The sequence below is a fragment of the Hesperophylax consimilis genome, chromosome 11 (assembly GCF_061612785.1).
Source record: "Hesperophylax consimilis isolate HC1 chromosome 11, BYU_Hcon_1.0, whole genome shotgun sequence".
Lineage (NCBI taxonomy): Eukaryota > Metazoa > Arthropoda > Insecta > Trichoptera > Limnephilidae > Hesperophylax > Hesperophylax consimilis.
The window spans coordinates 13249240-13270109 of record NC_142846.1 but is presented as its reverse complement, the minus strand read 5'-3'; the positions used below and the strand labels follow the sequence as shown (position 1 = coordinate 13270109).

The 20870-nt window shown below is 33.5% G+C and overlaps 1 protein-coding gene across 3 annotated transcripts in view; it reads right to left on the bottom strand.

Moving 5' to 3' along the window:
- Window positions 1-20870, bottom strand: part of LOC149419810 (leucine zipper putative tumor suppressor 2 homolog) — a 317696-nt gene that overhangs the window by 7690 nt on the left and 289136 nt on the right. For all 3 annotated transcript variants that reach the window (XM_089637038.1, XM_089637040.1, XM_089637041.1), the window contains one exon: window positions 16055-16262. In XM_089637038.1, the coding sequence (XP_089493164.1) occupies window positions 16055-16262 (208 nt within the window). The remainder of the gene's footprint in view (window positions 1-16054; window positions 16263-20870) is intronic.

The window sequence follows — 20870 nt, the reverse complement described above, 5'->3', positions numbered from 1 at the left end:
ATACATCTTGGCCTTTGAAATAATCGAGTATTTTTTAGATAAGTCTTTTTATAAGCCCAGGAAAAAATAATGTATAAGGCCTATGAAAACTGCTTCAAAGTTCAAAATCTCCTACTTACGAACCCATTTTCGATTATAATTTTATTGTATAATGTGGAAAATTAAGTTATTTAAAAAATTAAACATTTATGCCTGAACATCCATGCACAAAATAAAATAAAAGGCACTTTTTGGCCATGTTTTTTTCTTGCATAAATCAAAACAGGCGGATGGTGTTAAGCGGGAATTTAAATCTTATCGCCATCTACGTAAGGTTTGTTATTGATAGCGGCTCAATTTAAAATATTACACGACGTAGTGCATCGTCTTAAAGAGTTTTTGTTGGGTGCTCGAAGCGTTTTGGGTCTTCCTAGGACTTCATCCAAAATTGAACATTACATATTTTTAAGATCCATGTGTAAGAATATTTCATATTAGAAATGTCTATTTGTTTATGGAATTCCACGTAATAATGTGTGGAATTCCAATATATAAGCCATATAGCCCAGTACCAAGTGGTCGAGTGCCTGCCGACCGACATAGCAAGTCATGCAGTTAATATCAGAGAGTGCACTTATTGCGAGATGCAATGGTCTAACGAAATGCACAATTATTAATGTTTTAGAGGTGAAAACGTTTCGAGATAACTGGTTGCTTTTTAATGACATCATTAAATGCATTTCAAACAAGCAAATTATGTACCACAAATAAGCAGTAGGTACCTATATGATAACTATTCTTTTGTCAGTTTCGCGTTATTTTCTCAGATTCCACATTCTAATTCGAGTAGGTATACACGCAATATTATTTAATCAAGCGTATAAATCTATCAAAGCAAATAAATTATCAATAAAAACGATGAATAATGTATGGATAAATTGTGGATAGTGTATTCAAGAAAACTTTTTTTTTTATGTGACACCTCACAAGAGTGTCCCTGCCTGTGCAGTGTACAGACAGGTGAACTATGTCACCATCCGGTTGGACGGCGTTGTGAGGCGGAATAAGGTAGGGGCTGTAGGAAGGGATTTGTTAATGCGGGCCTTGAAGAGGCTCGGATTATAGGAGGGAGGAAAAACAGATGCCGGTAGCTCGTTCCACATACGAGCCGACTTACACAAAAACGAGTCGTAAATACGGCCCGTTCTCATGAAGCCAACGTCAACCGTGAACGGGTGTTCAATTCGTGTCCGTCGAGTTTCGCGCACGTGCACCGGTGCATCAGGAATCAATGCTGCTAGCTCCTTGGAGCAGGCTCCATTGAAATACCTGTAGAACAGACACAGCATGCCTACATTGCGTCTATGCACTAGAGAAGGCAATCGGTCTGTTAAAAACGGATTGTCAATCAGATGAATCTCTCTCGCTTTTGCACAGATTCAAGCAGGTTTATTAAGTATTTTGAGGCACCAGCCCAAAGATGGCTCCCAAATTCAATAGTTGGGCGGACTTGAGACTTGTACAGGGTCAGCAGCTGGTCACTGTTGAAGAATCTCCTAGCCCTGTACAAGACGCCCAACTTCTTGGAGGCCTGATTTACTCGGGCTTCTATGGATCCCCGATACTTGAGCCGGTCTGATATAGTAACTCCAAGCGTTTCAATGGAGTCTTTATTGGGGAGAGTGCTCCCATCAAATTGCACCAGACAGTCATTGATCTCCCTCTTTGCTGAAATCAGACAAGCTTGGGTTTTTGAGACGTTGAAACTGACCAAGTTGGCCTTACCCCAGGCACGAATCATCTCGAGGTGGTGGTCAATTTTTTGCTTCAAAACTTCCCGAGCTGTTCGGACATAATAGGTGGAAGGGGGCCTGTCAAGTATTTTGGGGCACCAGCCCAAAGGTGGCTCCCAAATTCAATAGTTGGGCGGACTTGCAACAAATAACAAATAAAGAGAATAATTTTTGTAGATATCGTTTCTGAAAAAAATCCGACTATATAAGACCGACATTTATTGCATATAATAAATGTAATGTAATACTTTAATGTTATCGAATTTCAGAGAAATACGTGTGTGTGTGCGCGTGTGTTTGTGATTGCCACGATGTATGATGGTGGAATGCATTGTCATCGACAACGAGTCTATATGCCGAGTTTCAGCTCGATCGGATGTCGGGAAGTAGGTTTATTTGCACTTCCAAGATTTGAATTCATTCATGAAAACAAAAATGAAATTCAAATAGATGCATTTAAAAATGTCGAAAATTTTTTGAACGATAGTTTTTTTTTCATTCGAAAAAGCCTAATGATATAATATGACATTCGAACTAGGGTATCACTTCAGGGTATCAGGGATTTCCAATAAGAGGTGTTATTTTGAATAGCCCGCTATTTCGGTAGATGTTACTTTTGAAGCTGTCATTTTTTAACATTTGACAAGTAGAAACTATGCCATTATTATAAATGGAACGATACACGCTTCAAAAACGCATTGAAATTATTAAAGTTCACTTGAGTGAATCAAATGCAAATCATCTTGAGTGATGAGGCCCATTTCCACCTCGGTGGCTTCGTCAACAAGCAAAATTGTCGAATCTGGGGCTCGGAAAACCCAAGAATTATTGTTGAAAAGCCTCTCTATTCTCAACGTGTGACTGTTTGGTGCAGTTTATGGTCCGGCGGAGTCTTTGGACCTTACTTTTTCGAAAATGAGGCTGGAGCAACAGTTACGGTGAATGGATTGCGCTATCGAGAGATGATTAATGATTTTTTATGGCTGGAATTGGATGGTATTAATCTGGACAGCGTTTACTTTCAACAAGAAGGCGCTACGTGCCACAGAAGCAACGAAAACATTGATCGTTTACGATTGAATATCAAAATAACACCTCTTATTGGAAAACCCTGTACAATCCAGGTGCTCTATTCCCCAGTCTCGATCGCTCGCAATTTCCGCCGAAAGTACATACACTGGTAGAGTTTGTTATTCTTGAGTCTCACAGAAAGTACATACTACACGCCATACGTCAAAATTCATTCGACTTAAACAACGAGTGGGTCGAAGCAGTAGAGATCGGCAAAACTGTCAAAATCTCATTGCATCCTGGTGAATTGCCTTATACAAAAAACAAAAGATCGTTTCCCGCGCGCAGATTTGCCAGACATCAACTCTGCGTCTGCACCAACCAGCTCTATTAAAAGATTTTTCTGGCATTTCGATATGTATCCACCACCGCCATTCATTTCAGAAAAAGTGCGGTAGCAAATAAAAACGTTGACAGAACGACGCGGTAACGGTTTGTTTTTGACATTTCAAATTAACTCCATAGAAAACTCAAACACATCAGAAACAAAGACAATATTCACAGGGTTGCCAACACAGTCATCTGTTCAACCGTGCGACACTCAAGAATGTATAAATATAGAACTTATGACAAAAGTCGTAGAGATTTTCGTTCGTAGATGGCGCATAGCGAGTAATTCGTGGTAGAGACTCTGGAATAGATACCCAGGCCGCTCGCAATCGCCGTCGAAATACATATATTGGTCGAGGTTCTTATTCTTGAGTTTCGTCCAATGTACATATGCCAAACGTCAAAATTCATTCCACTCGACCAACGAGTGGGTCGAATCACTCGTTGTTCGAGTGGAATGACTTCGTCGAGAATCGACACCCAGAGCGTCATAATTATAATGATCACAAATCGTTTTAGGATCAAAACAAAACCATTAGAAAAGATTTGTTTGAAGTATGTAAACATACAACAAAAATAATCATAAAAATGTAAAAAAGTAGTGGATTATACCTACTTTAAAATGATTCTCAAGAAGTCTAGAAAATTTATTATGTATTTCGAAGCGTTTAACCCTATTTAGAAAACAATATAAAATTCCAAGTAAGCATTAAATCAATTAATTGGTATAACTTAACATAATGAACGCATTTAAAAGCGTTTCAATGATTTCAGAATGAATCTAAATTATTTTTCTGTTCTAAAGTCTTTGGACATTGTCACATTGAGCATTCAATGAGATTTATGACTATATTTATAGCAAGCATTAAATTATTTTATAGTAGAAATAGAGCATTGTAATTTAGATTCACCTTGTGAATACAAAATTAAAAGGAAGTTTAAATCGCTGATAAATGTTGCTTTTACATCGAACAGATGCTACAGTTTAAAAAAAAAGCATGTCTGTCCAACAGATGGCGCTGTTTTTTTTAAAAAGCATGTTTTTACCTGTCACAAGTGACATCTATATGATATACGTATTTAAAAAACACACACGTATTCGAATACACCTTTGTGTCATAATTTCAAAGCAATCAATGAAGAACTTTCGGAGATTTAAGATTTTTAACAAACGAACATTTACTTTTATATTTATATGGATATATTATTTTGAATGGTTTCGCCGCAATTTCAATCTTATTATTTATTTTAATCTTTTGACAAAATTGAATTACGGAGTAAACACTTAGAAGAACATATTTTATGTGTTAAAATGTCGCTTCTCCAAATCACACTTTCCATGGGATATTTACGTACTTTTTAAGATTATTTTTCAAAGATTAAAATATTGAAACTACAGTTTTCATCAAATTCTTCAATGCTAAAATAATGGTTTATAGAGATACAATATCTACGCCCCAAGACATCGATAATATAATGCATTCGGTTTCTATTAGTGATGTCAGATGTACATAAGGGTGATCGAAACATCTGACTTCGAAATACTGAAATAATCGAATTGATTGCTCGGACATAATTATCAAGGTAAGAATGGCATGTTTATATTTTCATTTCTTTTGTCTGATTACCAATGCAATAGAAGGAATACTTTCACCTCGTACATATACCATTTTTGTAATATAAAACAATTATTAAAAATTGATTTATTTAAGCACTACACTTAATAAATACTACAGGTCAAAATAGAGCAAGCTGAAAGCGTGAAGGTGTTGAGTTAGGCATTCAGCTTGATAAAGGACCCTACCTTGAATAAGAGTAGATTATCCATTAGATAGATAGATTAGTAGCCAATGTTTATATGGTTTTCAAAGGGTTATTGGTATATTCCGACTATAAACATTGCGCAAACGAAGAATCCAAACAGGGAAAACTCCGAGCTTTTTTATTAAAGATTTTCAGAAATCATCTGTGTGCGGAATAATCCATTAAGTCCAGAGTTTTAAATGTACGGAATGATCGTGTTTGGAATAATCTGCGAGCAATATAGGAAAAGAAAGGAGTATGCGGTAGTTAGTAGCCGATGGGATCTAAAACGTACCATCTCTACAAGTTAAGTAAAAAATAACGAATAGCTTATTTATAAAATAATGTAATTACCAGTCAATGTAATATTTCACGTCTTTTGCATCCATTCAATTTCACTGAAATAAGTACAGCTTCACGAGATTTCAGCTATAATCCATACACACAATAGCATCAGGTAAACTTTTATTCGGTAATAACTGTATTTTAAGACAATCTAACGTTAACACGTAGGTAAACACAATAGAATCCTGAAGTAAAATCACACGACTGCGTTGCTTGGCATTGAAAAATCGACTGAGAACACTATGATTATAATGGTGTTTCTAAGGGCTGGATAAACAGAAGAAATGTAGATAAATCAGAGAATGCTAACTGGATCTTTGTATTATCCTATGAATCCGGTGACTGCTAAGTGCAGTGAGGTGTACTGAATACTGAACGGTGTTTATAAAAGAAAGATTCGCAATTGCACTTAAAAAAATCACCTTCTACGAGAATGCGTTTCGAAATTGAATGTAATATGTATTATGTGTTGCGAAAAGTGTTGTTATGGTGGGTGATTTAATTGACTTGGAGCGTTGTTATTATTACTGAAGCAGTGAAAACTGTAATTATTTTTTCACAATTAAAATTTAACGCTTGTGATTTAAGTATGTTTTAAAATCCAAAATTCAAATTTTCATACAAAGAGACTGTTCATAGAAATAATGGTGGACTACATTATATTAAAATAGCTGACGTGTACCCGATGTTACTGGAGGTTACCCTTAAGAGATAGATATATACCACTTTTAAATTTTCTGTAGACCTTTTTAAGATATACAATTTACGGCCGGGATTAGAAATCTAAGCGTCCAAAAATATATTTTTTACGACTTGATAACAAAACATCGAATTTTCCAACAGTCTTTTTCAACATGAAACCTTTCTGACAATAAATTATTTTTTCTGAATTAACGTACCTTCATGGGTAGTTGTTATTTTCAACGGATTCTTCAAAGGATGTTAGGTGAAATAGCGGCATTCTCCAAAATTTCGCATTTAGGGTAAGTACTCGATTATCAGTATTTTTAGTAATGGTATCACTAGGCTTATTTTGCCTGGGTTCCTATTCTTCTATCAGAGAGCAACTTAACGGACAAAAATATCTCTCTTAGCGAGCATAAAGAGCATCTGATATACCGGCCTTCAAAGGTATTATTTAAAAATAATATTGCCCTAGTTTTTTGTGGAAGTTAAAACTATATTATTATGGCAAGGACCATTCTGTCACTATCAGTATTATTATGAGATTTTAAAATTTGAATCCTTTGGGTAAGTTTGGGAGATGTTTTACACAGACAACAAACACCCATGGAGTCTTTCTGGGAGATCTCCCAGCCAGACATGTTCTCATAAAAGTTATGTTATCTCATTTTATGTTTCTGTGAGATATGTGATTTAAACAGTGTTAGAAAGAGAGAGAGAGAGAGAGAGTACCACGCTTTCAGTTTGCATACAAAAATTTACCTTAGACGCCCTTGAATTTTTAAAAATAATTCTATGAAACAATGTTTAGCATTTGAAAAATATTTATCAAGGCTTGCAAATTTAAAAAAATAAATTTTTGTACGTAACGAAAAACAGTCAACTGACAATATATTTTATAATACCTGTTCAAACATTCTTTTTAGTTTCGTGGAAAGTGGTAGGTAAGTGCAGTTTACACGAAAAAGATATCGGTAAGCGATTTTAATTTAAAAAAAATTAATTTATGTCAATGTGCAATGGTAAAATCTGAAAAAAGTCTTTAATTTGCTTTCAAATATAGTTTTTTTTTTTATTTTGAATACGTTAAAGAAACTGCAAAAACTACAAAATTAATTTATACATAACTAGCTGAACCCCGTATTACTCATTGCACAGTCAGTCTGTGCAGATAGAGAAACAATAGCGCGTGTTGCTTTTACGTCCAACAAATGGCGTTGTTTAAAAAAAACATGTTTTTATCTGTCACAGGTGACATCTATATAATATACATATTTAAAAACATACGCCGTATCATAATTTCAAAGCAATCGGTGAAGAAATTTCGGATATTTAAGATTTTGAATAAATAAACATTTGAATTTTTATTTATGTAGATTTATTTATGGAGTCGAATGTATTGCGAAAATATATTTCGCTGAATCTGCATTACAGTTCACATGTGAGAAGTTTATTGCAAAATGTCAAAGGTTTTATGGGTAAATGTTTTAACCTCTTGGATAATTAGATTTATTATTTACTCATTTAAATGTGTAAATACTGTTGGAATAGTGTAATTTAGATGACAAATTAAAGCATAGAAAATGAAGGTTTTCCTTAGTAGAGGCCGGTTCGTAAATATTTTTTAGCTAAAAGTGAAGATACATATCTCAATGTCTTTCCTTTAAGACATAGACAACGAGTTGGTATATTACACAACTATGCTCTATATCAGGGGTCACCAATTATTTTCATTCGGGGTCCGTTTTTTAAAATACATGACCGTCGCGATCCGGAAAGGAAAGAGTCTAACAACCTCACCCCCCACCGGCTTAGTAATTGAAATAATAAAGTGTACTATTTAAATATGTGTATATACAATATCAATGAACGAATAAAACGAATGGGTTCCGGAACATTATTTTTTAAATAATAAACAAGTGTTATGAATAAAAAGAAGTTTAATAAGAAAAATTAGATTTTTTGCTTTGGACTATCCGTCTGAAGTTTGGACTAAAGTTTGTGCAGGCTATTGTCAATAAATCTTGGATATGTTCATCGGTAAGTCTGCTCCGAAATTTATTTAATTATTTTTATTAAAGTTCATCTTGGAAAATGCTGCTTCACAAACATACGTTGACCCAAACAAGGTAAAAAGTTTCAAGGCTATTTCTTTCAATTGTGGATATTTATTACCTACCACAAACAAATTTTATCCAACAGTCTTGGCAAGAAACTTCCTTTTTTGGTGTTTTAAAACTGCATTTTCTTGAAAATCGATCGTTTCTATCTGGAGTGCAGCTTTATTACTCCCGAAAAAATTTGCAGCTTCTTTGCTCCATGTGTTAACAATACAAAATATTTTGTATTGTTAACACAAGTTCCGAATAAAATAGGCCGGTGGTCCGGATCCGGACCGCGGTCCGCCATTTGGTGTCCCTGCTCTATGTTATTCATAGGAATTTTAACTTGCTCTCTATCCAAACAGGATAAAATTGAAGGTAAACACAATTAAACGACCCTCATATCAATAAATTCTTATCACCTTATACCTTTGCATCTTAACCACCTTCATACATATCTAATAAATTATCCAAAACACTGTGTCTAATAGATAATAGTCGATACAAATCAAACATAATAATATTATGTAGATGTCAATCTATCGTGTAGTATTTAGTAACAAACTAAAAAAGTTTGAAAGGTAGGAATTATCTACGAGTATCTTTCCGATATCATGGTTATTGTGAAGTGGTTGAATTCCCAAGAATGGCTGTAGGTCAAAGCTGATTACAAAATTGTTGAATGTGACAGATATCACATTATATATTAATTGCTTATCTCTTCTTCCTATGGCTGATTCGTCACGTTTTTATGAATCGTAAACACTCGAGTATGTTGATAGTGGAGAAAAAATAACATGAATAATATTACACACAACAAAGAAGTGACAAAGTATGTATAGCTACGATTAAAACTTTAAAAGTACCATCGTAAAGCTTGATGTCCGATGACTCCGAGTTAAAATATTGTATCTTTAATACCCAAAAAAAGTTAAGTACTGAAATGTACGAAAGATTTTTTGTTACAATATTGCATCTCCTAAATAGGTATATCGTCACAAAGATATAAACATAAGTATATTGTAAATCATCCACGCGAAGTTTTTATGAGCCCGTGGGATCTAGCACAGTGAAAGCATATCAAATATTTTATACCGATTTCCTGAGCACGGTCGCGCTGCTGATAGCCAGACCGATAAATTAAAAAATCGGTATACGCTGTCACATTGAAAACGATGTCCGAAGCTTATCTGATACTAAGGAGGGCGCGCTAAAATTTGTCTATCGGCCGTCGAAACATTTCTTATCAATCGTTAACCGTGCTCGCAAATATCGCTTACAGACCATCGATAACGAATTTAATCAGTATTGTTAACATATTTTACCACTGTTGTATTGTAAGGTAGGCTGATGACATCATACAAAGAGCCATGGAAAGAGATACTATATTGATGCTAAGGGATTCAGTGAGATAGAAATACTAATAAGTGAATTTGGAGAAAAATTAATTCATTTTCAATTTCCACACTCTAGTAAGACTATACTTGGAACATGGCACTATGAAGAAGAACAATAAATAGATAATTCACAAATATACCTACACGGTGTATGGAAACACGTAGTAGGTACAGGCGAAACTAGTGAACCTACATCACATTTGGAGTCGATTTCGTATTAAATTTTTTTTTTATGTGTTTTCAAGTAAACCGAGTCAAAAATGATTTTTTTAAGGTCAAATTCCAAAGAAAAAGGTCGTTGGGGTTAATATCAGCTGTTTACTGTATTTTAAGATGCGTTGAAGTGTAAACCCTGCTCTAAAAGTTTTTGCCAACAAAAAGCGAAATGATCAGATAGAAAAAAAAGTTTTTTGGGTTCTCTTTGCGATTTAGATTCAATAGTTTTCTGCTTGTGCTACTAGGTTCCTGATAGCGTGTAAATGTTTAATATTTGTACTTCTTCATGTTCAGGTATCGTAGGAAAGTTGTGCTGCGGAAACAAATACTCGGGAAGTATTTAGCCACGAGGTTCACCAATCAGCAATTCTTTTGTCGAGTTATTTTTCTTACATTGTAAGCTGAAACGGTTCAACTGTTTAATTTATCGAGACTAAACTACCGTATAACAGTGTATTTTTGTATAAAATCATGCACTGTGTCATTCTCATACAGGTGTTAATATTTTATTAAACTAATATTCTACATAGATCAACCAAACACGACCAAAATCATTTCAAGTAACGTTTCAATTCTGAATGGTGGTCTTACACCAGGGCGATACTGAGTGTATCTTCCACACTAGAACGTGCAGAAAATTTACTTTATATTATTTTAAACTATGTTTTTAAAACCCTGAATGTGATGACACCAAAACAATTATACGCAAAAGATATACTAATTTACGCATTCAAAAACCAGGACAACTTTACACAGACAAACTCAGACAGACTCACAAGATCCACATTACAACACATGTTACACCAACCTACAACTAAAACAACTTTTGGACAAAGAAATATGCAGTATTATTCTATAAAATTATTTAATGTCCTCCCTTTTGAAATAAAAAAAAAACATTAAAAAAATAACTGACTTCAAAAGAAACATTAAGAAATGGATTATGGATAAGGGAAGGAAGAATATAGATATAATTTTGCAACCCAACAAAGACTAAAGCTTGTATTATGTTTTATTTTTCTCTAAATATTGTTTTTTAATTTTCTATGTAGTATTTTAACATATGTACTTATACTATTTCAAACACATAACCATGTACAATGTGACCTTAGAACGGGGTACCCCAGTAAGGACACATTATCTTGTATAAAAAAATTGTGAAATAAAAAAATTAAAAAAAATAAAAAATAAAAAAATAAAAAAAATAAAAAAAAATAAAAAAAACTAGCTGATGTCTACTGATGATCCTTAGGAGATAAACGTATACCACGGCGGACATTTCTGTTTGTAGGCTTTTTAAGATATACAATTCCGTGGTACATTATGTAGATGTACCTCATAAGGTTTAGCTAGCCTTAGCAATGTAAGCGTCCGAAAATATAAATTTTACGACTTGATTACAAAACATCGACTTTTTTCTACTTTCAATAAATTTAATATTCATATATTATATATTTAAAACTTCCGAAAAAATTCTTTAAATAATAGAATAAAACCTAACAAAATACGCTAGAAGAACTAAGCGCACAAACAGACAGACAGATTAAGAGATAAGTAAATTGTGAAATAACACAAATTAATCAAATATAATTTACCTCCGTGATCGAGGGGTACTCGACCACGATTCACGAAAGTAAAATTGACCATTGAATAAAAGGCATCATTTATGTTGAAACATTCCAATGGCATTACTGATTATTTGAGAGTGTTGACTCTTAAAGCAGGGAAGTACCTACTTACGAGATAATGTTAATTATATACATTTTAGAAACGAACGCATTAAACACTTTTATCGTGTTTTTAGGATGAGTTTTGGACTTTCACGTTTTAGTGTGAAAGGCGAAAGGAAATATGGGAATAAGAATAATAATAAAGTGTTCTGGTAACCATGTAGGCATTCAGTATAGTAGGGAGTAGCGATGGGTCATGACTCATTTTATTAAGAGCGGGAGTCACGATACCAGCTCAATAATCGTTGGACTCAAAGAGTCGATTCAATTCAACGGAAGCAGTGAGCTCGGAGCGTATGAGCAATGGACAATATGAGCATACTGTGCTCGCCCAGCATGACTCGTCCGATACAATTCCTCCTATACGACTCCCCCGATACGGCTCCCCCGCTACGGCTCCCAGCTCCTCAGCGTAAGTGTATGAATGATCGTATGACTCTTAGTACTAGTACGTCACCTGGTACAACGAGAAAAATTAAGATGTTAGATAGTTAGTAGAAGCCGTCCACGTCTCTGAGTATGCAATAATAATGAATTATTGGCTAAATTTAATAGCGCTATTTGCTAAAATATTTCGTGAAAACGAAAGAGTTACCGTTCACTTGAATCGTGGTACGTTTTATCGGGAGTCGTACGAATACGCCCATCAAGAGCCGGCTCAATTCATAAACGACTAGTAGGGAGCCTCGTAATTATACTAAAGTGCTGGACATACGCGTGAGACAGTTTATAAGGGGACTGTAGTCAATTGTGCACCGAACATAACATTTTAATTGTCTCTCTAAGTGGACAGTAGGTACCAGTGCGTGGTATACTGGACACGGTAAACACACAGTCATTATATGACGATAATGAAAGAAGAATAAGGTTAAAATTATTATAATTATTACTTCGCGAAATATTAATTTAATATTTTTATCCTTAAATGCACGACTTTTCAGATTTTTTTATTTTTATTTTACTTTTTACGCATGTGCTCAGAAGACGGGAAAAATCACAATTACTTTCATTTTTATTTATTTTATTAAAATATTTTTTTCCAAGAAAATACAATAATTAAATTTATAATACAAAAAGAAATTTCTTAAAAACATGAATTATATTATAAATACTACGATTTATTTTCAAAATTGGATAAATGCTAACAAATAACCACAGGGTTTTCTAATAAGAGGTGTTATTTTGATATTCAATCGTAAAAGATCAATGATTTCTTTGCTTGTGTGGCACGTAGCGCCGTCTTGTTGAAAATAAACGTTGTCCAGATCAATACCATCCAATCCGGCCATAAAAAAAATTAATCATCTCTCGATAGTGATTCATTCACCGTAACTGTTGCTCCCGCCTCATTTTCGAAAAAGTAAGGTCCAATGACTCCGTCGGACCATAAACCGCACCAAACCGTCACACGTTGAAGATAGAGAGGCATTTCAACAATAACTCTTGGGTTTTCCGAGCCACAGATGCGACAATTTTGCTTGTTGACGAAGCCACCGATGTGGAAATGGGTCTCATCACTCAAGATGATTTGCATTTGATTCACTCAAGTGAATTTTAATAATTTTAATGCGTTGGTGAAGCGTGTATCGTTCCATTTTTATTAATGGCGTAGTTTCTACTTGTCAAATGTCAAAAAATGACAGCTTCAAAAGTAACATCTACCGAAAAAGCGGGCTATTCAAAATAACACCTTTTTTGGAAAACCTTGTACTTCAAAACATTTACACAAATTGTGTGGTGTACGACATTTGGCAAATAGAAAAGTTACATTAAAAAACGTGTAGATATTTTCACAAATATAGGTTTTGTTTTCTGCGACGATATTATGCAGCCTGGGGCTATTTTAAATCCAAATAAATTCGGATCAATGGATCAATGTTAAACGTAACATACATTATACGAGTTCACAGATGGCGTTAATTTAATATTTTTTTTAAAATACATTCTTTTTTATTTGTTTGCCCCCGTAAATAGGCACTACGACTTTTTATAAATAGTGTTGTCCGCATAAATACGCAATTATTTCAAGAAAGGCATACAAATGAAATTAATATTGCATCAGTGATTCAATCCAATATTGTATTTGTATGCCTTTCTTGAAAGAATTGAATTTCCTGGGGAAAAAATATTTATTCGTGTTCATAATATTGTTTATGTACGGGCGCAAACAAATAATTCGTAACAAAACTTGCAAAACGTGTATTTGAGTGAAATATTGAAATTAGCGCCGTCTATGAAAGCGCAGATTATGAATTTTACCATTAGAAATTTACGGCTTCAAATATAATTGATTTGTTTTTTATGGTATTATTTAACAATGCAAAAATGGGAAATCCATGAAAAGTCATGCAGAAAGCACTATTCTCAACGTTTCGACCAAAATAAATAAAAAAAACTAAGTTTTAGACATCTTCAGAATTATCACAAGCTCGGAAAATATTTACACGGTAAAAAAAAACTACGTTGGAACTTTGGCCTCTGGTACAGGCCAAAGCAACTCGGAAACTTATAAAATAAGCTGCCACTTTTGTGACCCCTGACGAATTTACTACTGACAAAACAAACGCTGTCATTTTTGAAACCCATGATCCAATATCTATAAAAAAAGCGTCGAGGGCTTACCCACACCTGTACAATGTACATAAGTACCTACATGTAAAATATTACTTATATTTCAGATTTCAGGCAATAATGATGAACTAAATGGATCCATTATTTATTTATTTATTTATTTATTTATTTACGGACAAATAGTCCATTAACAACATATTAATTACACGAATAAGTTTTATATACAGAGATGACAGTGAAAGGAGAGCATATATAAATGAGGAGCGAAGACAATAACAATGACAATAATAATATAAAAGTAAGTATCTAGAAATTGTAAAAAAATAAACAATGAAAACAATATTTAGATATTATGAAATAAGTATATGTTTGTTGTCCAATTTAAATATACAGTGCGGTTAAAATCAATACAGTACAAGAATAATATTTTTTGACTGCTTTTGTTGAAAAGAAATAAACGAAAAACTGTAAATAAATCATAAGTTAACTAAGTACGCCATCTATGATTGAATAGCAGCAAGTTACACTTTTCAAAGTAAGCATCTTCCGTCCGTCGCGTACAGATGGCGTTGAACGCCAAGTAAAGAGAACCACAGCACAATAATATTGTATTTTTTCATACAAAAGTGAATGATATAATAATATGAATACTTATCTATGAAGTAAGGGGTTGCAAATTTAGGTTTGCGGATATAAAGAAACTGTGGTTTAAAAATACACTTTTAGAGGCGGGGCGGTCCACAGTCCAAAGTCAGCAGTACTGTTTGCTCATAGAAAACAAACAGCTTTATAGAATCATTGAATTGCAGGTTTCTTTCTGCTTTTAGGTTATGTTATGTTTAGTTTTTTCTTTGGTCCTACTTAGTATTACTTCCTTTTTTATACCTTTTGAGACTTACTAATAAACCCGTTTTAAATTTGACACTACTGATAAACAACCATCCATTTACGGAAAATGGTTGTTTATCAGCAGTGTCAAATATAAAAAAATACTTTTCGTACTTTTACACTATTTTAGTTATTTTCATAGAGCTCTATGCAAATAGTACTAATATCTCGACCAAATATAATGCGATGAGACCTGATTCAGTAGTTTTAACCCGTCGTCCCACGGGTCGGTAAGCAATAGACAAAATCCAAATGGTGTAAGACAAAACACAAAAGTTTCACACTGAACTGCGCTGCAGTTTTTTTATAAATTCTGCATATTTTTATCTTACTATTTTCTGTACAGAGTCTTATAGCACTATGCCGATTTATGTCGATTGCTTACCGACCCGTGGGACGACGTGCTTAGTTTGAACGTTCTGAGCGTTGGAGGTAAAAAGTGGAATCTATTTTTTCGTTTCATGTCTCATCTGAATATAATTCATCAATTAAACATTACATTGAAAAATCTTTATTCTATACAAAAATATTATTACAACATAAAACCTATGTAAGAATCGTGGCTCCCTTATCAGACACAAGAACAAGATACATATCCAATGATGATCAAAAATGTAATATTGTTAAATATTTATGTAAGTATCTTTATTCCTTATATTGCAATAAAAAAATTGGTTAATTTATAGTTTTCACTTTTTACTATTTTCTTTTTTTTAAATATTTTTACTTATCTTTGTTAGTTTCTATGTTGCACTAGGTAATCGGATAAATCATCACGATGATAATTCATCACATCTTTAAAAAGTTATATAAAGTCATCGAAAGTGATGAAACAAAAACTTTATTAACTGGGTTATGTAGGTTAGATTAGGTTAAAAAAAAAATTTTTCATCGTTTCTAATGACTTTATATCACTTTTTAAAAGTGTGTTGAATTGTCACTGTGTTGAGTTATCATGGAACCGTTGCACTATTCTTACTTATGTTATGGGTACACGTCTCTAAAACTGTACAACTAGAAAACAAAAACGAATTTTTCAATGGCTGCATGTTCATGCTTTGTTACTTTGTTATTGATACACTCAACCCTGACCCTATGAAAATCCGCACTATAGGAAACTGATCTATATATTATGTTATTCATACCCATTGGTCTGGCTGTTGACACTGGACACGGGGGATCTGCGCACGCTCTCCATGGAGTCATAGTTGGCGAGTTTCCTGGGTGGAGTGAGCTGCAGCGAGGAGAGTGGCGGCGGTGGCGAGGGTGAAGCACGAGACGAGGCCGACAGCAGCTTGCGGTCCAGCGAATAGTTGGAGACTCCAGAGTGATGGTGTCGGAGGTCGCTGCTGCCTGGAAGAGTGCGATATGGTTGGGTCAGAAATAACAATGTTTTGGGATGTCGTAAAAGTGACAGTTTTCAAAGAGGAGTTAAAACCAGTACCTATCTAGATACTACAATTGTATTCGGAGAGGGTTTTTCAGAATATCGTAGTTGTTACAGTAGAATAACAGATTAGAATATCGTATGTAATAGTTTAGAAAAGGATTAAAATTTAGGATATTTCAGATGATCGAAAAAGTGAAAGTGAAGGGTGGGATCTAAAACAAGTTCAATTCAGAATATCGAAAAAATGTTAGCTTTCAGGAAGGGTTTGAAACAACGATAGTATTGCAGAATATCGTAAAAGTGACAGTATTAATAATAATGAGTGTTTTATTGTCTTTTTTTTTAACAAACAGGTATAATGATATCCTCACTGGGATCTCCCGTGCTGAGGGTTTCATTTACATATTATTAAAATTTAGTAGTATGGATAATATAAGGTAATTAAATAATGTTTTTTATGACAGTTGTTTTCAGATAGTATTGCCGGCAACCAGGTGGTTTATTATTTATATTTAAAAACAAGGATACCTATTTTAGAATATAGCAAAAGAGATAGTACGATGATTACGACAAAAATAATATTTTAGAAAATTGTAAAAGCAACAGCTATCAGGTATAGGTTAGAAACAACGATATTTCACAATGTCGTAATTGTGCCAGGATATTGCAGAATATCGTAAAAGTGAGAGTTTTTAAGGAGATTTAAAAACAGGCATACTTCATAGTGTCGTAAAAGTGAGAGTAGGTATAATATCAGAATATCGTAATTGTTCAGGGCAGGGGAACAATGACATTTCATAATATAGAAAAAACGGCGTCCAGGGAAGGGTTAAATACAGGTTTAATCAGACAATTGACGGAATTCAGAGAGAGGTTAACAATCAGAACATAAGATTATCGTGAAAGTGACAGTATTTAGGAAGGGATTAAAAATTATCTATATTCATTTCAGGATATCGTAAATGCGCCAGTATTCATTAAAGTAATTCAGAGTACTGTAAACGTGACCTTTTCCAGGAACTATACTTAATCTGGCACCAAAAACATAACATATCATTTTACCTATATTGCAGAAACAATAGTGGTAGAATACTTCAAATGAGCTGTTTACAATGACCCTTTGGGAAGGGAAGTATCATGAAAACACATAATAATTCATTTATACATTTGTATCCAATAATAACAGCATTATTGGATTCTATTTTAGATTAGATGTACCCCGCCACGCGTTGCTGTGGCTCAGTCTGTGCAGATAGATAAATAGCGTGTGTTGCTTTTACGTCAAACAGATGGCGCTGTTTAAAAAAATCATGTTTGTCCAACAGATGGCGCTGTTTTTTTAAAAAAAACATGTTTTTGCCTGTCACAGGTGACATCTATGTAATATAGAACATTCGAATGTAACGTTGTGTCAAAATTTCAAAGCAATCGGTGAAGAAATTTGGGAGATTTATGATTTTGAACAGACGAGCATTTACATTTTTAGTTAAATAGATTAAAAAATTTATATACAAAAAGAGGCATATTTTTTTGGACATTAAATTGGTACGATTCAAACGTTTACATTTCAGATGATAAAGCATTTTAGGTCTGTTGTGTCTTTTAGACAGGACGTTGGAAACCATTATGATTATATAACCATTGTAAGCAATGAAGTCAATTAAAAATGTAACATTCTTGAAGGTTTCGAAGCAAATACATTCATATCCTACCCGTGCTGCGTATTCCTTAAATTTTACCTTGAATAAACAGTAGTAGTAAGCTATAAGTAGTGCTCGAATTTCTCAAGATCGTTAATAATAATATTAATGTTCTAGAATGAGCTATTATGTTCTTATAATGCCATTATTCTTAGTTTTCAGTATTCACAATTTGTTTTCTACATATTTTGGTCTGAAGGTAGTTTCGTTTAACTGGACATACACGTTCAATTGGATATTAGCTCTTAACACACAGCGAACACGAACAAAATAAATTCAGTGTCGTGTTTTGGGGTTTCACTTGACATTTAAATGTACGAATAAACTCTGGAAACGCACGTTATGGAGGGAAATTAGCTCGAAAATTTAAAGAATGTCTTCTTATCTTGAAAACACGTGTTTTACTGCCTGCGTATCTACCAACTACCAATAATGGTAATAATTAACGGTTAAAAGGGGAAAGTGGAGCATATTCAGAATTTTCAGTATCGCTCTAGTGCAGGTTGGAAATGTAATTTTTAGAAGAGCTATCGATAATGGCTTCGCCATATCATGGATACGATGAAATATCACGAGGCGTCATCATTTTAAATTTAGTTTTATCAGTATATTAGATACCTACATCGGTGTCGATACGATACTGTATGTATGGAAGCTCTCAACGAGAGGGATACAGATTTATATATCGCGCAAGAAAGAGACTCCAGTTCGTATTTAATGACAGCATTCGAATTCTACACCGTTATTTTATGTCGTGCTTTAAAATAAATATTAATTGGTTTTAATTGACTCATAAGAAATGCATTTTTTTAAATATATTTTTTATTTTTTTATTTCCATTATTTTTTCCCAATTTATAATATTTGACATTACAGTTTTATAATAATAGGAAAGGGAACCCACTAAGGCGCAGCCTGTGCGTGGGTAATATAAGTTTATACATTAGATTTTTATACCTAAAAATAACAGTAAGCATAATAAATAAAAACGGTAGGATTATAATTAAAGTTAGTCTAAATGATCGTGCAAGAGGTGCATATTAATACATTTAAACTTCTGTGACAGTGTGTATGGAGAAAAATGATAAAAAAATAAAAAAATTAAAAAGTGACGTGCTAATTTCCTGATATTAGTCATTCAGAATATATCGAGAGCAAGTGTTCTTTTCCTAAGAAATATCATGACGGAATGCGACAATATCAGTCTAATATCAATATCAATATTTGTATGAACACATGTTCTGTCGTCCTCATAAAACATTCGCATTTGACTTTAAAATTTGATACTTTGTTAGTGGCTCTGTCAATTCATTCGTTAAAGGTCTCTACAGTCCCGTTTTTAACTGGAAAACAAATATGTTTATCAGATTTTTAATAAATTAACAGCATTTCATGTCATTGGTGTACAGTGTCACCGTGTGTACAGTGTCACGACTAGACATAATATATTACGTTTTTTTAATGATATTATTATTTATAAGACAAGGTTTTATGCATAGCACAAAGGATAAGAAAGTATTATAGGCAATAATTAGTTGCCTTAAATATCAATAAAAATTGAAATATCTCCCGAGTAAAAATAACTGCCGCCGACAGGAATTGAACCCGCACGTTTTGATGTCCGGTCGAATGCTGTGGACCACTGAGCCACGTCAGTTTATTTCCAACACGCCAACTAATTCAAAATGTACTAGTACTTCAATCAACAATTACTGGTTATTATAGTTTTTCTACCTGTAAACAACCAACTTTATTTTTATAGGAAAGGCTTTGTTAGTAATAAAATTCCCACTAGATGGCGTCGAGATATATTATATCTACATTTGTTGGTGAAATATTTTGACGTGTCAAATATTATTATTTTTTTAATGATAAACTAATATTTATAAGATAAGGTTTTATGCATAGCACAAAGGATAAATCAATTTCAATTTGTATTGATATTTCAGGTGACCAATTATTGCTTATAGTAATTTGATAATATTACGTGTACGAATGGTGGATAAAAATGATCTCTACCACTATTGCACATCGATATTTATTGCTTAAGGACATTTTCAAAGTTTTTTTCCGAATTCTATCCTACAGTTAGATTATTTTATCAGTCCTAGGCATAATATAATGAAGAACATAAGAAATGCGATAAGGGGGTGTTTCGTGATCGAAAAGTCCGACTATTTTTTTTACTTAAAATTTCAAATGCAGAAATAAGTATTACCCCCACCCCACCATCATCATGATATTTTCATTTCGATCAAATGGAATGGCGATGTACAATGTAAGGCACATGAAATTAAGGGAATCAACAAATAATATCAAATGATGTCTACGAACACGCGGATGAGAAAATCAAGAAATAAAACCAAGAAAACAACCTACAGTTTGCCTCAGAATCTGGAATTCCCAGTGAGGAGAACTGTGAATAATTTATTATTATTAAGGCAATGCCATACGTAGTAATGCAAAATCATGTGTTTTTGGTTTGAAAATTTGGTCCCCTAGAAATGTTTCAGATGCTTTAATAAATACTGCGAGTAGAATACATCTTGGCCTTTGAAATAATCGAGTATTTTTTAGATAAGTCTTTTTATAAGCCCAGAAAAAAATAATGTAAACGCCTATGAAAACTGCTTTAAAGTTCAAAATCTCCTACTTACGAACCCATTTTCGGTTATAATTTGATTGTATAATGTGGAAAATTAAGTTATTTATAAAATGATCGAAAAAAATTTAAATATTTATGCCTGAACATCGACAAAATAAAATAAAAGGCACTTTTTGGCCATGTTGTTTTCTTGCATAAATCAAAACAGGCGGATTGTGTTAAGCGGGAATTTAAACCTTATCGCCATCTACGTAAGGGTTGTTATTG